The sequence below is a fragment of the Vipera berus genome (genome assembly GCF_964194415.1).
Source record: "Vipera berus genome assembly, chromosome: 4".
Lineage (NCBI taxonomy): Eukaryota > Metazoa > Chordata > Lepidosauria > Squamata > Viperidae > Vipera > Vipera berus.
In genome coordinates this window covers 20,815,547-20,840,947 of record NC_138206.1, presented here as the reverse complement: position 1 = coordinate 20,840,947, position 25,401 = coordinate 20,815,547, and the positions used below count along the sequence as shown (strand labels likewise).

At 40.5% G+C, this 25,401-nt stretch overlaps 1 protein-coding gene across 15 annotated transcripts in view; it reads left to right on the top strand.

Annotated features, from left to right (window-relative positions):
* Window positions 1–25,401, top strand: part of PSPC1 (paraspeckle component 1) — a 61,231-nt gene that overhangs the window by 2,783 nt on the left and 33,047 nt on the right. For 14 of the 15 annotated variants that reach the window (XR_014026458.1, XR_014026459.1, XR_014026460.1 and 11 more), the window contains exons 2-6: window positions 5,538–5,839; window positions 8,910–9,005; window positions 9,829–10,025; window positions 12,384–12,468; window positions 13,264–13,369. Coding sequence is in view for 2 of the 15 variants with exons in the window: in XM_081327920.1 (XP_081184046.1) it covers window positions 5,538–5,839; window positions 8,910–9,005; window positions 9,829–10,025; window positions 12,384–12,468; window positions 13,264–13,369 (786 nt within the window). In the remaining 13 variants the exon portion in view is untranslated. Of the gene's footprint in view, window positions 1–5,537; window positions 5,840–8,909; window positions 9,006–9,828; window positions 10,026–12,383; window positions 12,469–13,263; window positions 13,370–16,821; window positions 17,406–25,401 lie in introns of those variants that run through there. The other variant, XM_081327921.1, reaches the window with a different exon arrangement.

The following is a 25,401-nucleotide window of genomic DNA, read 5'->3' as shown; positions in this document are numbered from 1 at the left end:
TTAAATTTTGATAGAGAACTGAGATAGAAAGTTCATAGCTCATTTAAGCTATGTGTATGGATGTGTGTACATATATATAAAAGGACAATGAGTTTTAGCAGATGACTTCCTCCTCCCCCCCTTTCCATTTTGGCTCAATTTTTTGTGAGGAAGAAACATGAATAGAAATATGTATTTTATTTTGATTCATTGATTAAGTGCCATCAAATAAGGGTGGATTTGTAGAAATCACAGATTCCCCCCCCCTTTCTCTCTCTCTCTCTCACACACACACACACACACAGAGAGAGAGAGAGAGAGAGAGAGAGAGAGAGAGAGAGAGAGAGAGAGATGATCTGGTGTTTTAATTTTCTCAGTCCACTTATTTTATTATTTTTCCAGCACTTAGGGAGGCATAGATGTGTTCTTTATACATGTTATGCTTACAAAAATCATGCATCTGTTTTGTGAGCTTCCTGGCTCAATGTGAACTTAATGTTTCCCCAGTCAGTCCCTTCCTTGATCACTATTGTATATGCTATAATATACCGTATATACTTGAGTATAAGCCGACTCGAGTATAAGCCGAGACCCCCATTTTCACCCCCAAAAACTGGAAAAAGTTCGTGACTCGAGTATAAGCCGATCCGCCGTTCTGCAAGCCTCCGCCGCCAGCAGAGGCTCGATCCGCCATTTTGCAAGCCTGAATACACAGGAATACCCTGTGTGGCCGCGGCTCTCGGGGAAGCCCTGGCTGTCCGCTTCCTCGTTCCACGCTGCCATTCGGGGCCCGCGCGTTCCCTGGGCAAATCGCGGCGCCCAGCAGGCGAGGAAACACGCCCGCTCCAGTCGCCCCCCCTTCCCTCAGGAGACGCGAAGCAAGTGACCGCCCGGAACTTACCGAGGACTTGCGCGCGGCCGAGGCTTCGGTGCTTCCAGGATCGCGCGCACCTCTCCCAAGCCGCCGCCGTCCGGAGACCTGCCGAAGTTTGGGGAGATTTGGGGAGGTGCGCGCGCACCTCCCCAAACCTCCCCAAACGTCAGCAGGTCTCCGGATCTCCGTGCCTTGCCTGCCTGCTTCTTTCGCTCACCCGTGCTTTCTCTCCCCATCGCTCACCCGTGCTTTCCCCCCCCATCGCTCACCCGTGCTTTCCCCCCCCATCGCTCACCCGTGCTTTCCCCCCCCATCGCTCACCCGTGCTTTCCCCCCCCATCGCTCACCCGTGCTTTCCCCCCCCATCGCTCACCCGTGCTTTCTCTCCCCATCGCTCACCCGTGCTTTCCCCCCCCATCGCTCACCCGTGCTTTCCCCCCCCATCGCTCACCCGTGCTTTCCCCCCCCATCGCTCACCCGTGCTTTCCCCCCCCATCGCTCACCCGTGCTTTCCCCCCCCATCGCTCACCCGTGCTTTCTCTCCCCATCGCTCACCCGTGCTTTCCCCCCCCATCGCTCACCCGTGCTTTCTCTCCCCATCGCTCACCCGTGCCGCCCCGAAAATGCCGCTGCCGCTCGCCCGCTTGCTCGCTTCCTCGCCCGGGGACCAGCACCAGCCAGCCAGCCCGCCGGCGAGAAGCCCGGCCCGGAGGTGAGGGGAGGGAGCGGAGTCGCTCACCCGTGCTTTCCCCCCCCCCATCGCTCACCCGTGCTTTCTCTCCCCATCAAAGATTCTTGGAAGTAATGGTTGGAAAAGTTTGCAAGTCTTTGGGAAAGTTCAAGAAGTGAAAGGAATACCCTCCTCTTGAAAGACCAGATAAGGCAGACAGGGAGATGAAGAGTTCAACCGAGTTTCCTCTTTTGTTCAGGCATCTGCACCCGCTGCTTTTAAACTCGCCTGGCGCTGCAACGGCACCCGTTTTCCCCGGCGAGTTTTCCCTACCTGGCCCCTGCAGAATCGCGGCGGCGCCCCCGGAGAAGCCTACCCCGAGGCTGCGGCCGATTTTTCCTTCTCCTAGACTCTGCCGCCCAGAGCGTTGTTTCTCCCCCTCGTGCGTGCATGGGATGAGGCGAGAAACCAACAGCCTGCGTCCGTCTCTCTTTATGTATATTTCTGTATATATCTTATCTCGGGATCTAGACCTTTCGAAGGAGAAGGGGCGGCTGGAGTTCGTGAGTTGCTGTGGGACCCAAGGGTTGGGGGAAGAGAGATGGGAGGGAAAAGGGGAGAAACCTGCCGCTGGCTAGTTCTTTGTCTGATCGGGGAGCCTGAACAAAAGAGGAAACTCGGTTGAACTCTTCATCTCCCTGTCTGCCTTATCTGGCTTTTTGAAACGCACCACCGGCTGCTCCGTCCAGAAGCCCAGATTCGGGAGGGCTGCTTGGCTTCCACTTGAGCCCATCTATGTCCGCGGGCCCCCCCCCCACTACCCCTAGACCTCCGCCGCCGGCGGAGGCTGGATCCGCGCTCCGCAGCGGCAGGGCGCGGATCCAGCAGAAAGAAGCAGGCAGGCAAGGCACGGAGATCCGGAGACCTGCTGATGATTGGGGAGGTTTGGGCACCTCCCCAAACCTCGGCAGGTCTTCGGATCTCCGTGCCTTGCCTGCCTGCTTCTTTCTGCTGGATCCGCGCCCTGCCGCCGGCAGAGGCTTGCGGAGCGCGGATCCAGTGTGGGGGGGGGGGAAAGCCCTTTAGCAGGATTTGCCTGCATGCCGGCGGAGGCTGGATCCGTGCTCCACAAGCCTCTGCCGGCGGCAGGGCGCGGATCCAGCAGAAAGAAGCAGGCAGGCAAGGCACGGAGATCCGAAGACCTGCCGAGGTTTGGGGAGGTGCCCAAACCTCCCCAATCATCAGCAGGTCTCCGGATCTCCGTGCCTTGCCTGCCTGCTTCTTTCTGCTGGATCCGCGCCCTGCCGCTGCGGAGCGCGGATCCAGCCTCCGCCGGCGGCGGAGGTCTAGGGGTAGTGGGGGGGGGGCCCGCGGACATAGATGGGCTCAAGTGGAAGCCAAGCAGCCCTCCCGAATCTGGGCTTCTGGACGGAGCAGCCGGTGGTGCGTTTCAAAAAGCCAGATAAGGCAGACAGGGAGATGAAGAGTTCAACCGAGTTTCCTCTTTTGTTCAGGCTCCCCGATCAGACAAAGAACTAGCCAGCGGCAGGTTTCTCCCCTTTTCCCTCCCATCTCTCTTCCCCCAACCCTTGGGTCCCACAGCAACTCACGAACTCCAGCCGCCCCTTCTCCTTCGAAAGGTCTAGATCCCGAGATAAGATATATACAGAAATATACATAAAGAGAGACGGACGCAGGCTGTTGGTTTCTCGCCTCATCCCATGCACGCACGAGGGGGAGAAACAACGCTCTGGGCGGCAGAGTCTAGGAGAAGGAAAAATCGGCCGCAGCCTCGGGGTAGGCTTCTCCGGGGGCGCCGCCGCGATTCTGCAGGGGCCAGGTAGGGAAAACTCGCCGGGGGAAACGGGTGCCGTTGCAGCGCCAGGCGAGTTTAAAAGCAGCGGGTGCAGATGCCTGAACAAAAGAGGAAACTCGGTTGAACTCTTCATCTCCCTGTCTGCCTTATCTGGTCTTTCAAGAGGAGGGTATTCCTTTCACTTCTTGAACTTTCCCAAAGACTTGCAAACTTTTCCAACCATTACTTCCAAGAATCTTTGATGGGGAGAGAAAGCACGGGTGAGCGATGGGGGGGGGGAAAGCACGGGTGAGCGACTCCGCTCCCTCCCCTCACCTCCGGGCCGGGCTTCTCGCCGGCGGGCTGGCTGGCTGGTGCTGGTCCCCGGGCGAGGAAGCGAGCAAGCGGGCGAGCGGCAGCGGCATTTTCGGGGCGGCACGGGTGAGCGATGGGGAGAGAAAGCACGGGTGAGCGATGGGGGGGGAAAGCACGGGTGAGCGATGGGGAGAGAAAGCACGGGTGAGCGATGGGGGGGGGAAAGCACGGGTGAGCGACTCCGCTCCCTCCCCTCACCTCCGGGCCGGGCTTCTCGCCGGCGGGCTGGCTGGCTGGTGCTGGTCCCCGGGCGAGGAAGCGAGCAAGCGGGCGAGCGGCAGCGGCATTTTCGGGGCGGCACGGGTGAGCGATGGGGAGAGAAAGCACGGGTGAGCGATGGGGGGGGGAAAGCACGGGTGAGCGATGGGGAGAGAAAGCACGGGTGAGCGATGGGGGGGGAAAGCACGGGTGAGCGATGGGGGGGAAAGCACGGGTGAGCGATGGGGGGGGGAAAGCGGCAGCGGCATTTTCGGGGGCAGCGGGTGAGCGATGGGGGGGGGAAAGCGGCAGCGGCATTTTCGGGGGCAGCGGGTGAGCGATGGGGGGGGGAAAGCGGCAGCGGCATTTTCGGGGGCAGCGGGTGAGCGATGGGGGGGAAAGCGGCAGCGGCATTTTCGGGGGCAGCGGGTGAGCGATGGGGGGGGGAAAGCGGCAGCGGCGGTTGTTGGGGGCGCAGCAGGCGAGGCAGCTTCTCTCAGCAGCCTGTTCCGAACGAACGGACAGTTCTTTTTTTTTGTTGACTGGAATATAAGCCGAAGTGGAGTTTTTCAGCCCAAAAAGTGGGCTGAAAAATTCGGCTTATACTCAAGTATATACGGTAGTCAGGTTACTTGGTCCTGACTAGATTGATTTCCCTAACAGTGAATACATTTAAATCTATAGGGGGGATGCATGTGATAAAATATACCTAGTTCATGGGTGTCAAACTGCTGGCCCACAGGCCAGATGCATGATGGCAAAATTGCGCCTACCCCATTGCTGCCAATGGAAAAAAAGTTGCAATACAGACACCCTTGACCTAGTTAGCTTGTTAGTGAATTAATTAGATTATGGTTTAGTTCCAATACAAGGCATGTAACAAAGATTCTCTGTCTGCTTAGGGAAATAGAGGTTTACATCTGCAAATTATTTGTATGTATGTATGTATGTATTTATTTATTTATTTATTTATTTATTTATATGTATATATGTCTTGGAAGGCAGATTCCAAAATATTCAGTATTCAATGGCCATGTAAATAAACTCTGATTGTACCTGTAAAGTAAGTTTTTTTGGGGTTGTGTTTTTTCTGATTAGATGAGATACTAGAAAAACAGTTTAAATCCTTTAAAATTAAAAACTTTACTATTACTGTCTAGAAATGTTTAAAGTTTAAAGTTAATAAGAGGGATCTAATAAATTCTAGTCTGGGTTTATTCAATAGGTTTGAGGTTTATCAAGCTAATTACCAGTGAGGAAGACAAGAATGCCTGTTCAAGCATAATTGCTTATCTAACTAAAACTTCAGTGACTATAATGAGTCTTGTCCCTTATTTACTTTAAAGCTGGAAAGATTGTTTTGAATTCCTTGTTTTAGCCTTTGTAGTCAAGCTGTTGCAACTGATAGATAATCTGGAAATTGTTGTCTATGCAACTGTTGGCAAGATTCCCACCAGCCACTGCAGTTTTTAATCTGCAAAAATGACCATCTTGTCTTGTCACTGGAAGCAGTAATAGAAGGAAATATTGAAACACCTTTACAGGTTCTGAATAAACCTAAAATGCATGTAATTGTTAATTCTTAATTATATGTAATATCTACACATAATATAATTGCGTATGTATTTTGTAATTTTTTTGAAAAGGAGTCCAGGACCCTGGCTGAAATAGCAAAAGCAGAACTTGATGGAACCATTTTAAAGAGCAGGCCACTCCGAATTCGATTTGCCACCCATGGAGCTGCTTTAACAGTTAAGAATCTTTCACCAGTTGTTTCCAATGAGCTTTTGGAACAAGCCTTCTCTCAATTTGGGCCTGTGGAAAGAGCGGTTGTTGTCGTAGATGATCGTGGTAGAGCAACAGGCAAAGGTTTTGTGGAATTTGCTGCAAAACCTCCAGCGCGTAAAGCTCTAGAAAGATGTAGTGATGGTGCATTCTTGCTTACAACGTAAGTTTACTCTTTTCCACGTTTATTGTGATGTTATGTGTTTAAAATATGTACTGTTTGCATCCTCAAGGCAGATCCTCCTAGAAATCAATATAGATGAAAGAACTCTTCTAGCACAGGAACAAATTATCAGGGTCCAGAATATGGTAAGATTCCTGTAGATACTGACAAGGTTATAGGGAGTAATGATAGCATTGTCAGTACTGTGAGTCTGTTTTTACTCCAGAACACTTCAGGGGTTCCTCTTACCATTTCAAAACCAGATACTTAAGCCCAAGAGTCTCTAGCAGGGTTACCAAATCCTTGCAGCCAACCAGTAAGGGAAATATCTCTCAGAAAGCTAATCAAGGGTCAGATAACTACAGATACCAACCAGGTGGGAAGAGGGACGCCACAGGATGAACTTGATAGTCCCTCCCAATCAACCACACTTGAGGATGGCTGCTTGGCATTGAAAGCATTAGCATATCTGGTAAATCGTGGATCAATTATGTGTTGCCATGTTGCCATTGATTCTTAGTGGCTACCTAAAGTTTTTGCATGATGTGTAAAGATTTGACATGTTCAGACTGACAATATCACAGTACAGGTAGTCTTCGACTTATGACCACAATTGAGCCCAAAATTTTTGTTGCTAAGTGAAGCATTTGTTAAGTGAATTTTGCCCCATTTTACAACCTTTCTTGCCACAGTTAAGTGAATCACTGCAGTTGTTAAGTTAGTAATACGGTTGTTAGAGTCTAGCTTCCCCATTGATTTTATCAGAAGGTTGAAAAAGCTGATCACAGGACCCTGGGACACTGCAAATGTCAAATATGAGTCAGTTGCCACGTGTCTGAATTTTGATCATAGGACCATGGGGACGCTGCAATGGTTGTGAGTGTGAAAAACGGTCATAAGTCACTTTTTTCAGTGCCATTGCAACTTTGAATGGTCACTAAATGAACTGTTGTAAGTCAAGAATGCCTGTGTAACAGCCAAGGCAGAATAAGATGAAAGCCCTTCATACAAAGTATCATAATTAATCATTTTGATAAATATAAATTTGGGGAGTTCACAAAGGAATTGTTGAAAATTGAAGCAGAACGGCTGAGTTAAAGTCAATCGCAGAAGAACTGGATCATGCATCCCCAGGTATTCCAAAAAATATATATCTGAAGGTGGGAGTTGGTTAACCTATTTAAAACAAAAAACATCAGGAAGATGAGTCAGTTCTCCTGATTTCAAGAAGCGAGAATAGAGAAAATTAATTTTCTAAAGGTGACTGTGTCTATTAACATCTCTGACCAAGGTGACCCAAAGATAAAGATGATCAAAGTACCAATTATCTTAATTCCCTGCTGTTGGTCTTCAGCATGGAGCCACTGTCATATCCATTGATGTGTCCGTACATACTAAGCATCTGGCCTGCCAGATTTTGTAGTAGAGATAATTCTTGGCCTCCAGACACTTACAAACCATCAAAATCTACAAATGACTTGATATAGCATCCTGCAATTTTCTAGTAAAAAAAAGCCTGTTTGGATTAGGACTTACAGCCTACATTATACGCTTAATGACAACAGTGATTCATTTAATGGCTGTTGTACACATGTTGACTTGATTTAACAACTGCCATGACTTGCAACCAAAATTCTGAGCTCAATTGTAGTTATAAGTGGTATTTCCTCAGCACTAGTGTGCTGTTCCTCTCAATCACACACTATGCCTTCATATGACCGGCACTTAACTACCACATACTTTGAACATATTAGGCAAATTCTTGTAAGTTGCTTCATTTGAAAGATGATCTTTCTAACATTTGTGGTCTCAAGTAGAACTAGAGAACTAGGAGCCCTCTCAATGAAGAAAGAAATAGTGGTTCTATGCTTTTAACTCTTCCTTATGGTCAAGGGCATTTTCAAATTTCACAAGGGGTAGGAGATGAACAAGCAGGTTTTTTGCTATATCCCAGTCATACCATGGAATATATTTGCTACACGTTTAATGTGCACAAACATTTTAGAATTTCTAAAATGTACTCCTGAGAAGCAAAAGGCTGATTTTTGTCTCTCATAACTCAATCTTCCATAAGCAAGTGGGTCACAGAACAATAACTGGCTGACATAGTTTCTTTGTTAAATCAGCATCAAAGCTCTGGCAATGGGTTTCTATATGTAGATATTCATAGGGCAGCAGTCTGGGTTTGATCAGCTAAGTTAAAAGTATACTTCTCAATAGTAAGAAAATGATTAAGAAATCAGCAAGTCAAAACTATTTTCCTATATTCTGTATAGGTTTTTAAAATTTTCCTTACCGCATAACAGCAAATTTTTGCTTATCTGTGTTTTATCTGTGCAGCTTTTCTATGGAAAAAAGTTAATTTCTCAGTTGAAGTCGGAGAACTGAAGAGCTTTGGTTTATTTCACTACATTTTACATGTCAGGATCCTTTCTGATCAGAAGAATGGAATTAATCTTATCACTTTGGACCCATCTTTTGTTGACAAAAAGATGCCTCAAAATAAAATAAAGTTTTTTTAAAGTCATCCTATGTTAACAACGTAATCTAGCATGTACAGATAGTCCTCAACTTACAATAGTTCATTTAGTGATCATTCAAAGTTACAGCCGCACTGAAAAAAGTGACTTACAACTATTTTTCACACCTATGATTGTTGCAGCATCCCCAAGGTCATGTGATCAAAATTCAGATGCTTGGCAAGTGACTCATATTTATGACGGTTGAAGTGTCCCATGTCATGTGAACACCTTTTGTGACCTGACAAGCAAAGCCAGTGGGAAAGCCAGATTCATTTAAAAACCATGTTACTAACTTAACAACTGCAGTAATTCACTTAAGAACTGTTGCAAGAAAGGGCATAAAATGGGACAAAATTCATTTAATAGATGTTTCACTTAGCAACAGAAATTTTGGGCTCATTTGTAGTTGTAAGTTGAGGAGTACCTGTATCTCCCATATGCAGATCTTTGTTCACGTCTGCTGTTTGAATAGTAGATTGGCAGTATGAAACTAGAGTTTGAGTTTACATATTCCCGATTAACAGTGTGTATATGTTACTTGTTTTAAGAACACCTAGACCTGTTCTCGTTGAACCTATGGAACAATTTGATAATGAAGATGGTTTGCCTGAGAAATTAATGCAAAAAACACAACAGTATCATAAGTAAGTACCCACTTCTAAAACAGAATATTAGAAATGAAAAAGAAGTAATAAAGAATAGCATCTTAATAATCAAAATTCTCATTAAAACAAATCTTGTACAATGTACCATGATAAAATTAGAGCTTAAAATTACTTAAAATGGGTTGGTTGTGTATTATATAACAAACAGAAAAAGACTTACCATGATTGAAAAAGTATACTTGTGTCAGAAAAATAATGAAACTAATAAAGTTTAGATCTGTTTTCTATGTTATAAATTTTCTGAGATACCTTGCCATTTCAAAGGATAGGAGTAATATAAAGAAATAAGCAAGTTTCAGAATGTGAGTTTAGCAAGATGAAAAGCATTTTCCTATGCAATCTGCTGCTCAGAAATAAAGCACACAGCAAAGTAAATTTTCTGCAACCTTCCCTGCCCATGTCAGCATTTCATACCAGTAGTATCAGTTGAGCCCATTGGGGATTATTTCTTTGGGGTAGCAGATAGTAGGAATGATTGTTGTTCCTTTATGTTTCCAGGCTTGCTCATTTGAAGAGCTCGCAAGAAAAAAATGTTTATGCTGCTAGTAGAGTAAAGATCTTCATGCTTCCCACCTTCCACTTTAAATTTTACACATTATCCTAGTCTGTTTTTTTTTCTTTGTACTTAAGCAGACAAGCTTTAGTTTGTTTGGCACTAAATTAGCCATAGGCAATAAAATCAGTAACCATTATTTAAGAATCCATACAGAAGCCTTGAAGAAATGAATTGGAAAATTTGCAGGCAAATTTGCTGTTACACTTATCAAATGACAGCATTAAAGTGAAATGTGTCTTCTCTTAGGGAAAGAGAACAGCCCCCACGTTTTGCCCAACCTGGAACATTTGAATTTGAATATGCTTCACGATGGAAGGCTCTTGATGAAATGGAAAAACAGCAGCGGGAACAAGTTGATAGAAATATTAGAGAAGCTAAGGAGAAGCTAGAGGCAGAAATGGAAGCAGCTCGACATGAGCATCAGTTAATGTTGATGAGACAAGGTATTCTTTATAAATTACTGCTTTAATCATGTGGGCTGAAGAATATCGGAAATAGTCTGATTATTTGGGTTAACACATTTCAATACAATTCAAAATAATTACCGTATTTTCCGGCGTATAAGACAACTGGGCGTATAAGACGACCCCCTACTTTTCCTGTTAAATTATAGGGTTTGGGCTATACTCGCCGTATAAGTCTACCCCACTGCATAAAAAGTCTGCTTGGATTGGGTGGGTCAGCTCTCCCTCCCTGCCTACCCAGCCCTCCCTGTCTCCAAGACGCATTTTTTTTAAAAAAAATCCCATTTATATCCCGCCCTTCTCCGAAGACTCAGGGCAGCTTACAATCTAAAGCACAAATCAATGTGCTTAGCAATGTACAAAGTACACTTCCGGCATCCAGAGCCTGCCTGCGTTTCTTTAACCTCCACATGCTTCCGACTCTCGACAACTTCAGCGTTGTAAACCTTGCTGCTGTTAGTATCCTGGGTGACTCTTCTCCAAACCCCCTCTACCCCAACCCGGGTGAAAACGCTAATGTGCTCCCAGTGTGTGCCTATCCCTCTCCAACCAACTGCCCCCCCCATCCGTATCTGGCTCCAGCGGGCTTGTCCGCATGTCCCAGGGCCGCCCTCTAGCAGTCCCCGGCTCCGGTCCATCTGACACCGACGGAAAACAGCCGGCCCTTGCCTTCAGCGCGCAGGCTATAGCATGCAGTCCTGGCACAGGTCCGTCGGCAGGCAAGGGAACAGCTAGCATGTTTTGTAGTGCCCAGGTTCCCTGTACGGCAAGGCAGACTGGGCTGTCCTCCTGAGTGCCTGTGGGGTCCTCAGCAAAGCCCTGTGATGCAGGCGCGTGCAAACGCCGTGAAGCAGCTGGTCGTCGGGTTTGCAGAGCCAGGAACCGGCGATCAGCTGATAGTCGGGCTTGCTGATTACGGGCGACCTCCTCCCTTGTTTGTTGGAGCGCCGGGTCATGGAGCGAGCCGTGTGCAGTGGGGGGGGGTGAGTAGGTGAAGCAGGGCTTGTTTTTGGAACAAGACCCCCTGCGTAGTGTCGGGCCCGCAGGGCTCGACAACAGACAGCAATTTTGTGATTCTCTCCCCCTTCCTCCCCCCCCTATCAATGAGCTGCCGAGGTTGCCTGTGTCTGTGTATGTGTGGAGGGGTGTTGCCTCTGGTTTTCCCTGTAACATCGCCCCTAACCCTAACACCCGGCGTATAAGACGACGCCCGACTTTTGAGAAGGTTTTCATGGGTTAAAAAGTCGTCTTATACGCCGGAAAATACGGTACACACATGGACACATGTATGTATGTGTGTCTCACACACACACACACACACACACACACACACACACACACACAGAGTATATCAGTAGTGAGGGACCTGTGACTCATGGTGTATATATTTGAAATACAAATATCTGGCCTTTGATAGTGACCTAATTCAGATAAGCTCTTTCTTTCAAACACAATCAGTGCATGAGAGCTGATTGCTGGTTTTCTGAACATAAATATTGTTTTTCTTTGTAGAGGAAGAATTTAGAAGTGAACTTTCTCCAAAGACTACTTCATTCGGTTATTTGAGCCAGTAAGATAGAGACAGTCACTTGCACTGTATTAAGTACAGAACTGTTAATATACTGAGATTTTTGTATGATGCAAAAAAACAAAAACAAAATTGACTTACTGAACAAATAGGGAAAAGCCAGAATTCCCCACAACTGACTCATTAAACTGTTCGTTAGTTGTTCTTACATTTTTTGACATTACTTTAATTCTACATATTTCTTAAAGTTGGATATTAACATTTGAAGTAATGTATGATGTATGATAAATGAAGTGGTGTACAAAATATAAAATTTTAGTTGTAACTGAGTAGCAATTCAGATTTCTCCATCTGCAGTATTGATTTGAACAGAACTGTTTACTTCTTGAGCTTCTCTATCTTAAAAAAATGTCCTATTAATTTAAATTGATTATTTTTTGTGTTAGAGATAACAAATTTCAGTCTAACACACCCCTTTTCACATTTTTGTCTCTTGGCTGTGAAAGTTCAGGCATATTGCGGTTCGCTTAAAGACAGAGTTTGGTTTAGCCTTCAGTAGTTTCTGTACCTTGGTGAAGCATTCTGGGTCCCAAAAAATATGTCCAAAAACTGAGAAAAAGATTTCAACTTAATATTTGTGTTCTATGATTAAAAATCCATTGTTTCTAGTTCTTTAATTTTTCTTACTGATATCTATTTCAAAGAGGTCAATGCCTGCTTGTTGGTATTTATGCTTATTTTGGTGAGGATATTTATACTACCATTTGTGTCAGAACAATATTTTCTATAGCTGTTTTAACTTTTTACAGATCTTATGAGGCGTCAGGAAGAATTGAGACGTTTAGAAGAACTTCGAAACCAGGAGCTACAGAAAAGAAAGCAGATACAATTAAGGTATTCCATAGGTTTTTAAATACTGGATTTTGCAGCTCAGCATGTAACTTTTTAAACTTCACAGTTTGACATTGCTTCTGAATTCTTCTCTGAACAGAGGATGACATCTCCATTTTCAATTTACTAAATGAATTGATGATACATTGCCAATGAAACCTTTTTTAAAAAATCAGACTTCTGGGTAAGAAATGGTAGATTAAATGATGAGGCTTTAAGGATATGTTTCGAGATAAGAAATGGTATTTTAGAAGAAAAGATAATTTGTATTTTAAGAGAAGGTGATAAGTTAAAATTGTTTATACTTGTGATGAAGAAGAAAGTAATTCGTTTAAATGCTTTTTTTCTTTACTTATTTTTTCTTTCCTTCACCTACTTTTTCATTTTCTTTTCTTTTTTACTTTGTATTTATTTGTTCCAGTGGTAATTTTTTAATAAAATCAAAATATAATTTTAATATAAAGTCACAAATCTGAGATGGACTGTTATATAAATATGATAAATTAATAGTGATAATTCTAGTTGTAGTTTATCATACTACAGAATAAGTTTTTATTGCACTCTTATTGTGATACACATCAAGGAAGTGGAGATACTATGTAGGTTCTTTAAGTTATGTACAAAAGATCACTTAAGATAACACTGATGCAGGACATGCCAAAGTACAGTGAAAAAACAACTGAAAAAGAATAACTAGTAAGGCTGAACATGATGTGTGGCCATTGGGAAAGAAAGTATTTTTCCATGAAAATATGTGGCAAAAACTTTAGGAAGTCGTATTTTATATGTAACATCTAGGCATGAAGAAGAACATAGAAGACGTGAAGAAGAGATGCTGCGCCAGAGAGAACAGGAGGAACTGAGGAGACAGCAAGAAGGTTTCAAGCCGAATTTTATGGATAGTGTAAGTAGAACTCTTTATACCAATTGATGTGATATTAATTAAACTTAAAACAAAATTATATTTTTAAGTCTTTTCTTTGTATTGTAATTTTGTACAATCTATAAAATCATTATAGCTCATCTTAACAATTTTCCAAAATAGAGTGCCCATATTTTAAAGGTAGATTAAAATCTTGATCCTGTGGACTAATTTGGAGAGAGGAGAGTTCTGTTATTCCGGACTGTTCAGTTTGAGAATTTTGTCTTGGCAGTTTGCATTTTTTGCACAATCATTTGCATATTATTTCTTTCAGTGTATTGGTATTTATATGATGACATTACAACAATGATATAATTACACATGTGACTTAAAATGATGTCATTGTTTAAATGACACAAATCACTCTTGAAAATACATGCCAGGTGACCAATGATTCTAGCAGACATCTACCTGAAGTAACATATATCAGGAAGGTCTTGATAAATGTTTAATGGAAACCAGATAAGTAGGAAATTAATCAGAACCAGGTGTGGTTCCTAAAAAGGTGATCTTTTCATTGTGGATTTTTTCACAGAGAAGTTTCTTAGAGAAATTTATAGATATATGCATGGGAAATGTATTGCTCCACCAAATTCTGTCCAGAATAGTGGAAATATCAAGTACTAGGGTAGAAGCTGTAATTGAGACGACTGGAGAAACATTGAGGAATAGAAATTTGTTTAAGGGAAAACCTTTTCCTCTTACACCAGCAATACAAAGATTCAGAATCAGCTCATAAGTGTACATTGTGAATCCCTGTGAAATAAATGGTTTCCTAGACTCTTACCACAGTGGTTTCTCTGTACTTGATTGCTTCAAAAGTTACCATATTTGGTACTTGATGCATTTTGATGTGAAAATTTTGTTCCAGTACTCGTTTGGTACTTGATGTGCTGTAATAGGAAGAGGGGGATGGCCATGGAGAACAGACAGGATGTTGCCCATGCTGGGAAGGTTGCTGCAAAAAGAAGTGGGGGACAGTCTCTAAGGGCAGATAGGAAATTGGCTAGGCTGGGAAGATCACTGACATAGGAAAATGGACAGACAGAAAGTCTTTTCCTGCCAAAACAAAGGGTCACATGGTTTGGTACTTATCATTTTTAATACTTGTCACACCTTTTGGAACCAATTAATGACAAGTACTGAGATACCACTCTATAACCAGTATTAGCTATGTGACTGCTTAATCTCCAGGAATTACATTGTAAATTGCTGAGATCCGTACTCTACATACTAGAACCAGTAGCTGTGCAAATGGTTATGGTTTTTTTGGGTATAATAGGTGGAATCTATTAGAACTATAGTCTCGGCCATCTAACTGTTACTTTTATCTCTGGTGATTGTCCTCTGGTCTTTGGTTTCAGATTTCTACATGGGGCTGCCCTTGAAGGGCATCTGGAAGTTTCAACTGGTGCAGAATATGGCTGCATGGACAGTTATATGTGCTTCTAGGATGGCACACATTATACCTGTTCTGTGAGCTGCATTGGTTGCCAGTTCTGGGAGGTGTTCAGGGTGTTGTTTTTGACCTTTAAAGCACTGTATGGCATGGGCCAGATTATTTGGGGGTCCGTCTCTTCCCGATTACATCTTCCTGTCCTATCAGGTCCAGCAGAAGAGGTATACTCCAGGGCCTGTCTCTTAAGGCAGAGGTCCCCAACTTTTTGGGCACCAGGAACCGGTTACCTGGAGAGACGTTTTTCCGCAGACTGGAGGGGGCGTGGTTTTGAGTGCTGCCTGCATCCCTTGGATGGGGCTTTGTTTGTGCGGACCGGTTGCTGGCATGCTGCGGACCGGTACTGGTCCACTGCCCAGGGGTTGAGGGCCCCTGTCTTAAGGACTTGCATCTAGTGGGACCCAGGAGTCACGTCATTTCAATCTAGAACAGCATTCTGTCTAAGGTAGCTCCATCTCTTACCTTCTGAAAAAGCCTTGAAAAATGTGGTTCCTCCATCAACTCTGGGGATTCTACAATGAGCCTTAAAAATGAATGAGGCTAAATGATGGTTCTCCCAGTATCTTGGTTTTTTTTCCTTTATGATTTTATTTTTTAATTTTTGTTACTTATTTCTGATTTTTTTATATTGTGATATGGTCTTAATTGTTATTTTGCTTGTAAGCTATGCAGACTCACTTTTTTGCGAAATGGGCAGTTGTATAAATGGGCTGGTTAAATAAATGAATTCCATAAATGAGTATAGAAATAATTCATTCAACTATCCAGCTAATTAAATCAGTTACGTGACCTATCTTTAGTTTCATAATTTGACAATCTAAAGCTTGTCTATTTTGTATGGCCATGTGTCAAATTTCAGCTACTTTGTTTTGAGTCTTGAGAATATTTGCCTTGTCATTTGCAACTTCTAACATACAACTTCTTTTTCCTATTTCAATTGTTCATGCTATTCCATAGTTTGGAAACATTGCAAATAGTTTTTTAAAAAAGTTATTTATTGTTCCTTAACTTCATGCATTAGTAACTGGAGTTTGTGTCTCATAGGCAGGGAAAATACTACCAATATAGTAACTCTTCATCTGCTGGTCAAATGTTAATGTATCTTCATTCCTCACAAAAAAAATAATATCCTACTAGACCAGGGGTCAGCAACCTGAAACAGTGAAAGAGCCACTCGGAACCGGTTCCCTCACAAAAGGAAAAACTGGGAGCCGCAAAAAAAATGTGTGCACATGCGCGTACATGCGTACATGCGCAGAACAGGGTTTGACTGAAGAGTGGAGCCAAGGCGAGATATGCACCTACTTTTTTAGTCCCACTTTTTTTTGGGGGGGACTGCACATGGCAGTGGACTGGGAGCCGCAGGAGACGGCTGAAAGAGCCGCATGTGGCTCCGGAGCCGCGGGTTGCAGACCTGTGTACTAGACCAATGAATCTGTTTCCTCTTTTTAGTTTAACTTTGATTGCATATACTAGTTCCTACTAATGTACAATCATTACATTATAAACTAGTTTTTTTTACAGTGGTTCATATACATATTGAGAGACATTCCCTACATTACTTGCCATATGTTTGTTTTGGCTGTTGTCATAGCCAAGGTCACAACATGTCTATGTTATATGACAGAGCTCATATTTGAAGACAAATGTTTTGTTGCAGTCAGTAGTTTCTGAGCTTGTAAAAACAGATACTGAAAAGCAACTTTATCCTTTTGTTTTTCTTCGGTTAATGTTCTATGCATTTCAAAATAAAAAAATATAGCTGACAGAAATATATTAGGTTTGGGAAACAACAGTTCTACAGAATTATTTTGGGTTGGGTGAACAAAAATATTCCACTCTCCATAATGAGTACGCAGAATAGACAGCAACAGATACATGGTAGTACCAATAAAACTGTGGTGACATTAACAATCTACTGAAACTAGCTGCAAAGAAACTTATTGATGTTATATCACTGTCTTTAATTTTGGTACAGGTGAAGCTAGATTAAGATGCATGAATGGGGAGGAGGGAGTCTTCCAACAGCAGCTTGCACAGTCTGTCCTTTTATTTTTTCTCAGCCACTTTCCATCAGGTACCACCTTAACTGTCACCTTTATGTTCTATAGCTAAATCAAATGTGACCTGAAGTCTGCCAGTTAACTGTTTCACGGTCGATGGATGGTCAGATAGATATTAAATACAAAAAACTAAGAAAGAGAATATAAAAATTAGAAAAAAGGAGGAAAAGTTGAAAAAAGAAAAAATATGCAAAATAATTTAAGGATATGTATTTGAAGATACACCGATAAAAGTGCTAGTGCACACATAGACACACATAAATAAATTGAAGTCATGATTCATTACAGTTATCCATGACCAGGGAATATTTAGAGCCATGTTTTTGCCTTTCTATTGCTGAAATCTTTTGACCATTTTTTTTGTCCAGAAATCAACTCCCATATGATACAATTCAAGAGTATAAACCTTTGAAAATATTAGATCTCAAAATTGAATTAATACAAATAATTGCTTCTTACTGAAATGTAACAATATATTTAAAGAAAGCATTAATTACACTGCCTCTCCAAAAATATAAATGCAATTAGGTAATTTCTATAAGACTTCTTGTTGAAAAGGATATAATCTAAAAATCTAATGATGTTTTTGTTATTTAACAACTTTGATTGGTTAAGTAATATATTTAAGCAAAAAAAGAGATACATATACATACTTTGAGGATTTGAAAAAACAGAAACAGCAAAACAGCTGTTTTGGTATTCCCTCTCTTTTTCCCTCCCATTTTTTAAAATTGCCATTTGAACATTGTATTTTCTTGGGCATTATTGGTCATTTCTGTTTGGTTCATTTTAATAATTTTTAAATATTTTTTTCTTCAGAGTGTTAGCTTGTTTTGCTGTGTGTTACATTGTATATAAGAGAAAACTATTTTATCTGTAGTTGCTATCCTCTGGCCACTTATTTCAGTTTGCTTGGTCTAGTCTCTAGTACATATATACCATATGTATACACTTACCTAGGATCAAGATTCATACATTCTGCTCCATTTCTCCCAGTATTTTAGTTTTTGTAAGAATGACCTACTTTGCATTTATCTGTTACTTAAGAAAACATGACATTTTATTCTTAAAATGCTTATTTCTGAAGAGAGCTGAATCTGGAATCCCTTCACATAGAACAGTGTTTTGCAGTCATTGTGAAGAAAAATATTAGCATTACAGAAACAAAAAAGGAAATATAATAGCCCTAACTAGGCTGCTATCGGATCTGAGAAGCTGATGCTTTATCGGTGTTGCTTTCTGGGTGTAAGCATTGCACTATATGACTTGACAGTGAAAATCACCTGTTGTGATCTGAATTTGATTGGAGACCCATACAGCTTTTTCCCTTTAGGTGAGGAGGAGCGTCAGAATTGGAATTGCTTCAGAGAAAATTGAATCTGAGGAAACTTACGAGATTTGGTAGTAATTTTGAACTGAAGTGGCAGAAGGAGGTACCATAGGAGTTGAAGATGAGTTTTTGGTCATAAAATTGAAATGGTGCAAACTATCATTAGTCCTAGAACCCTTGGTTTGTTTTCAAGGATTCTAGGAATAAGTAGACCAGTTCTTGCATAGTTTGTTTACTTGCTTCAGGAAAAATATTGTATGTTCTTCTCTGTGAGGAATTTATTCCAGATGTTAAGATTGATTCCAAAAGACAAGAGGGTGTTTGACAGCTCCTCTTCTGACTTCCCATGAATGTTACAACCTGTGTGTCATCAACTTCTGCCTCACCCCCTACTTTCACTTGATGGACAAATAACTTTGTCAGTTTATTGATTCTGTAATTCCTGAAATTCAGGAAAGTTAAGTTTGAGCAGCTGTTTGGATCACAGAATGCGGCCGCGCGAGTTTTGATGGGGGGTCTCCTGATACTCCCATATAACACCTCTACTCCGCGAGCTGCATTGGCTTCCAGTTTCCCTCCGGGTGAGATTCAAGGTGCTGGTGATGACCTATAAAGCCCTAAATGGCATGGGTCCGGATTACTTACGGGAGCACCTGCTGCCGGCATCAATTTCCCTTCGTCCTGTGCGCTCCCACAGAGAGGGCCTCCTCAGGGTGCCGCCGGTCAGAGAGTGCTGGCTGGCGGCCCCCAGGGGGAGAGCATTCTCTGTGGGCGCGCCAGCCCTTTGGAATCAATTACCGGTTGAGCTCTGGATGGCTCCTGACCTTCACTCTTTCCGCCGTGATCTAAAAACTTACCTATTTGAACAAGCCGGCCTGGTCTAATGGGTTTGGGGTATTTTATTTAGTAATTTTTTAATTATTTATTGTAATGGGCTGGTTTATTTAATTTTATTTTTTAACTTTTGTATATTGTATTTTTATTGTATTTTTATTGCCCTGTACACCGCCCTGAGTCCTTTGGGATAAGGGCGGTATAGAAAATAAACAAACAAACAAACATCAGGTAGTAGTTAACCTATGACCACAATTGAGCCCAATATTTCCATTGCTAACAAGACAGTTCTTAAGTGAGCTTTGTCCTGTTTTACAACCTCTCTAGCCAGTTATTAGGTGAGTCAATGCAGTTGTTAAGTTAGTAACATGGTGGTTAAATGAATCTGGCTTCCCCATTGACTTTGTTTATCAAAAGGTTGCAAAAGATGATCACATGACCCTGGGACACTGCAACAGTCATAAATATTTCAGTTGCCAAGCATTCAAATTTTGATCATGTGACCACAGGGATGATGCAATAATCATAAGAGTGAAAAAGTGTTATAAGCCACTTTTTTCAGTGCTGTTGTAACTTCAAACAGTTACTAAATGAATGGTTGAAAGTCAAGGAATACCTGTAAATTCTCTAGCAAAAATCACAGTGGCAGAGTAAGCCCTGATACTTAAAAGGAAGTCTTGGATTCTTTGGATGTGCCTCTAGACTTTGAGATCAAAGTAGTGAAGGGATATCTATGAAAGATGCTCACTTTAGAAAGTGAATTATCTGTTTGGGGAAAGCACAATGGTAATAAAGATTGCGCACAGCATTTAGTTTTACAGTTGTTCTTTCACACATTAAAATTATATTGAAAATCTTTGGGAAAGAACAATCACTAGCATAGAGGAAAATCTGTCTTTTAGTCAGGGACTGAGACCAAATATTTGAATCCAAATATTAGGATCCAAACATCCTTTGGGTTATTTGTTGAAGGAGCTGGGCTCTCCACTCTTTCCCCAGCTATTGTTTCTCCTTACAAAAGTAGACAAGGAAAAAGACGAGCAATGGATCTCAGATGAATACTTGCACAGCAGTTCTAGGTAGGATTGGAACTGGATGGTGATGCTTCTTGTTCTGGGTGGCTAAAATTCAGATTCTGCCTATTGAAGCAAGTGGGAGGAGCAATCCATTATATCGTGCTCTTCATATTTTGGAAAATGTGTTTATTCTATGATATTTAACTAACTCAAAAAAGCATATACAAAATGTAAGAAGAAATAAATGGGATAAAAATAGTGGTTAATTTAAACTAGGGCAGTGGTGATAGTTAAAATGTAATAATGTAACATGAAGACGCCACCCTGGTTAAGTAAAAAAAGTAAGCATCAGATTTATTTATTTATTTATTTATTTATTTATTTTATTGAAGAATATTAATATTTTGGTTATTTGGGTTAGGGTATGTGTACAATGTATTATAAAATTACTGTCTGTATGCTTGATGAGGGCATAAAGAGGATAGTGTTCAGCGTTAATGGGTAGAGAGAAGTGTGGTGGAGGTAGAACCTTTTAATGAAGCAGGAGAAGGGAGACGTGAGTGATTTCAGTTAGATTTGTCAGTGTTTATCATCAGATACTTTGTCCGATTGTACTTGTACTACATCTTCTGTTAGGTCAAGGTAAGTGGTTATGCATTTGGATCTAATGGTATTAAAATGCATTTAGCTTATAGTTACTATATAGTTGTGATAGAGTTTGTAATGGCATGAATTTAGCAAGAAATTATTTGCTTAGTGACAGCTTTTATTATTTAGTTTCTCAGAAACTTTTGCTATTTCCGTGTATTCTTGTGTGTGAAAATAACGTGGTTTTTTCTGCACAGTTTGGGTCTGCTAGGGTTCAAGCATGTTTTAAAACATTTCTCACTGCATATATTTCAAAGAAGTTCAATCACAACTCTCATTATTTTTAATAGACATTCCAATAGACCCCATAGTTCCCAGTGAAAATTCTTGTATAGTATAACCATGTTTTTGAAAATTTGAGATATAACAGCTAAAATCATAGAAGACAAACTGGTAATTGCTTAATAGAAATTATTTACATTTTAAAGCTGAAACATTTTATAAGAGCTTGTTAGGTCTCTTTGTAATACTGTGTTTTATATCCTACATTTCATAATCCTAATTACATTCTAATAAACTCATTGCAAAGTTTGCCAAAATTATCTGTTATTAGCACTCTAGGCAATATAGGTCAACAGAAAACTGAGATTTATATACTAGTTCAATTATATACCACAATTCAAGATTGTAGAATTTAGGTAAGTTTTTTTTCCATACTAGCTTATCATAATTTAAGTGCTTGAAAATATAAAATGGATAGTATGTTTAAAAATTAAGATGATCTACAGTAATTCTTCGTTTCTTTGACCTGATTCAGTAGAAGTTAATTGAGAGAGAACAATTTTAGTCAGGAATATTAAAAATATTCTTGAACAATTTAAAATCTGAGAATCACTTACAAAATGACAGTGGTTGTCACTTGAGTCACTCAATTTTATCTGTCCAAGTTATTCTACTTCAGTAGCAGAATGACTCAGATATGATGTTACCTTGCTACCTAGGTCATTAGACTTCTGAAGTGCTGCTGGAAACAGAAAGCTCTACAGGCAGTCTTTGATCTTTGACCAAAATTGAGCAGAAAATGTTAAGCGAAATAGTTGTTAAAGTGAGCTTTGCCCTATTTTACAACTTTTTTGCCACAGTTATTAAGGGAATCACTGCAGTTAAGTTAGTAACATGGTTGTTAAGTGAATCTGGCTTTCCTATTGTCTTTCTTGTCAGAAAGTTGTAAAAAGTGATCACATGTCCCCATGTGATCATAAAACTGTCATAAATATGAACCAGTAGCCAAGCATCCAAATTTTGATCACATGACTATGGGGATGCTGGAATAGTTGTGTGAAAAATGGTCATACGTCACTTTTCAATGCCATTGTAATTTTGAATGGCCACTAAATGAATGATTTTAAGTCAAGGACTAACTATACATCAAATAGGAAATAACTTCAGGAGATGCTTAAGGAAAGCAGATTCTTTTTTTAAAAAAAATATATGTGTGTGTATATGTTTATGGATGCTTGCTGTTAATGTATGCCCCTTCATTGGATTTATACTTTCTTAGGTCATTGAGCATATTAGTAGCAGATATTATAGTAGGCAATTCTTATTTACTATACAGTTGTTTTAACATTTAAAAAAAAATCATAAAATCTTGTAGCATCTCAATCTTTTTAGTTTAAAAATGTGTCTTTTGCAAAAATGTCTTCCCTTCATCTCCCCTGAGGTCAGTTAGTACTCTGTTCTGGAAATGTCTGCATCTGGAAAGATGAAAATTTGCTGCTATTTGTATTTCATAGAAATGAATATTTTTCTGCTGGGCTTGGGTTAATACTTTTATTATACAGAATTGCAAAAGTAGTATTAAGAATATGATTTCATTTATTTCAAAACAATATAAGCTGTATAGAGAAACTCATTTTTCATTATTAATCAGGTAATAAAGTTTCTCATTCAGACAAAGCAAAGGAAAATGTCGTTTGGAGAAATTGTTTTATATTTCTAATTTAATTTAAAATGTAAAAGAAACTTGAATAAGAAGTGTGATGGTTTTTATAAAATAACAGTTATGATTTCTTTTTAGTAGAGGTAATTTAGATCTTCTGCAGGTTATTTTAAGTTTGGGATCATATTAATCTGTGTATATCAGTAAATGAATTGAAAAATCATCCAGTTTATTCTTTATGACAGTTTTAAAGCAATGTCTTGTAACCATGTCATCAAATGTAACATTTGGCTTCTTTCTGTCTTAAAGGCTAAAGTATAGACATTCATAGTAAAGTTATTTGTGTCTGTTCTTTAACTTGCTTATCATTAATTGGATCATTTTGGCAGACCACATCCAAATTGATCCTTTTACAGTGATACAAAGAGAGTGATTGTTAATACAGATTGGATTCTTCCTGACATAAAGAATAAAGATATAAATATTAACACTGAAGTTATTTTATGTCTAAAGTATCACTTAACTTGCTTTATACATTTTGTGACATTTTATATTGGTGTTTATCCTTGAGAGCCTGGCACCTAACAACAAACAATTTAGTTCTTTATAGGTCATTTAAAAATATTAAACATACTCAGTAAAGCAAGTTAAAAAAAATCTTGATTCTTGTTTGCTGATTTTGTTTAGGATTGAAAATTTAATAATCAGCTCACATGGCCACCACATAAGAAAATATAAATTTAGTTATCTTACAATCACTCTATCAGATTATATGTACAGTTGATACTATTTTTGAATTAACATGATCTTGTATTCTCTATTACAGATAGTTTTTACTAAATGTTTTTGCCTGAAAGGATGAATTCAATGTCTTGATATTTCTGGCTTAGGTTTTTGCACAAAGGATTCTTAACCAAATTGGTACTAGAGTTAGACTTGTGAATCTGTCCATCCATCCATCTATCCATCCATCCAAGGCAAGAGTACAACTCCTGGTCTCTTAGATTTCTAGACTTATGCCTTAACCATTACAGCAAACTGGGTCTCTTCGTGAATAATAAAAGCTACTAATTGTGTATGCTCTTCCATTAAAGTAAAAATTTTGGTGAATCGGAAATCTACCAATGGAAAGTTATGAATTATATTTTTTACCTGTAAACCAAGAAAAGGTTTGTCCCTGGAATAAAAATCAGTAGAGATCCACTTTCTGCATAAGCTGTCAAGACTATGTTATTCTATCCTATAATAAAAGGCATTCCAAGATCCTGTTTTGCCTGCTCTTCTCTCAGGGTTGACAGTAACTTGTATTCAGAAAGTTTACAGATAATGGACAGAACAACAACAAGCATGCTCTTGACTGAAGTGGTTTATACATTTTTAAATCAATAAAACAAGTTTTCTCCATTGCTCCTTAGTAGTTGTTTATGGCATAGCAAACCAGTGGTTCATGGAATCAGAATTGGAAGGGATCGTAGGGGTCATCTGGTCCAATTCTCTCATCAGTTCAGATCAGCTAGGGCAGGGGTAGGCAACCTTGGCTCTTTTATGACTCGTGGACTTCAACTCCCAGAATTCCTGAGCCAGCTATGGGTCAGGAATTCTGGGAGTTGAAATCCATGAGTCATAAAAGAACCAAGGGTTGCCTACCCCTGAGCTAGGGCATCTCTTGACAGTAACCATCTAGTCTCTTTTGAAGACTTTTAGTGAAGAGAAATACTGTATTGCATTGCAGGGTGTTCTATAGGTGAACAGCCTGTATAGTTATGAAGTGTCACTTGTGAGATGGGCAGCTGGATAAATTGGATAAATAAGTTCTTCCGGAGGTCTGGTTTGAACCATCTCCTTTGTACTTTTAACCCATTTGTTTGGTCGTGGGGCAGTAGAACCTCTGCTTGTAGATATTTTCAGATATTGAAATTTCACAAACCACATATTCCTTTCAGCATGTGTCAATCTTTCTGAATCTTCTGAGTGACCGCTCAAATATCTTTTAACTGAGTGGAGCCATTAATGTATTGTTGCTGTTCAACCCAACAATACTATTGCTTAGCCCTTATTTCACGGCTTTATTGAGAATATTGTGAGAGATCTTGTCAAACATTTTGCCAAAATTTTGTTAAACTGTGCACAAAGTATTCCTCTCATTTAAGTTAGTAGTTCTAACAAAGAATCATATAAGACTAGTCTGGCACTAATTGTAAGAAACATATGCTAGCTTCTGTAAATTGTGGCATATCTATCAAAGTGCTCATAAATACACAGATTAATCATTTTGATGACTTGCCCAGGTATATATACTTTTAGGTTGGTACTTTTCCTGGATTCTTGCGTGCTTTTACAGGAAGTCCTCAACTTTTTTGACCATAACTGAGCCCAGTTATATGATCACTCATAAGTTGAGGGCTATCTGTAATTTATACTAGATAGCTTTCTGAGGAATTGGCCATTGTAGCACTGTTCTTGCTAAGGAAATTGAGAAATATCAAAAGTGTAGTTTGCAGACAGTAGATAATTAAACAGGTCCCACAATGTAAATCAGGAGAGGCAATGTATACTATGAGTTGGGGAACTGTAACTATTATTATTCCTCACTATTGGCTTGTCCTGGTTTGGGCTTGCAGGAACTTTAATTTAGCAAAATCTAAAAAACCTGCTATTAATCCATTTAAATGTCAAAAGAAACCTAATGATTAAGTACTACCATTATGAAATTATAAATTCATACCATTATGGAACTAATTATGGAACTAATAGTAACTGCCTACCCTATCCATTTTTATGGCTT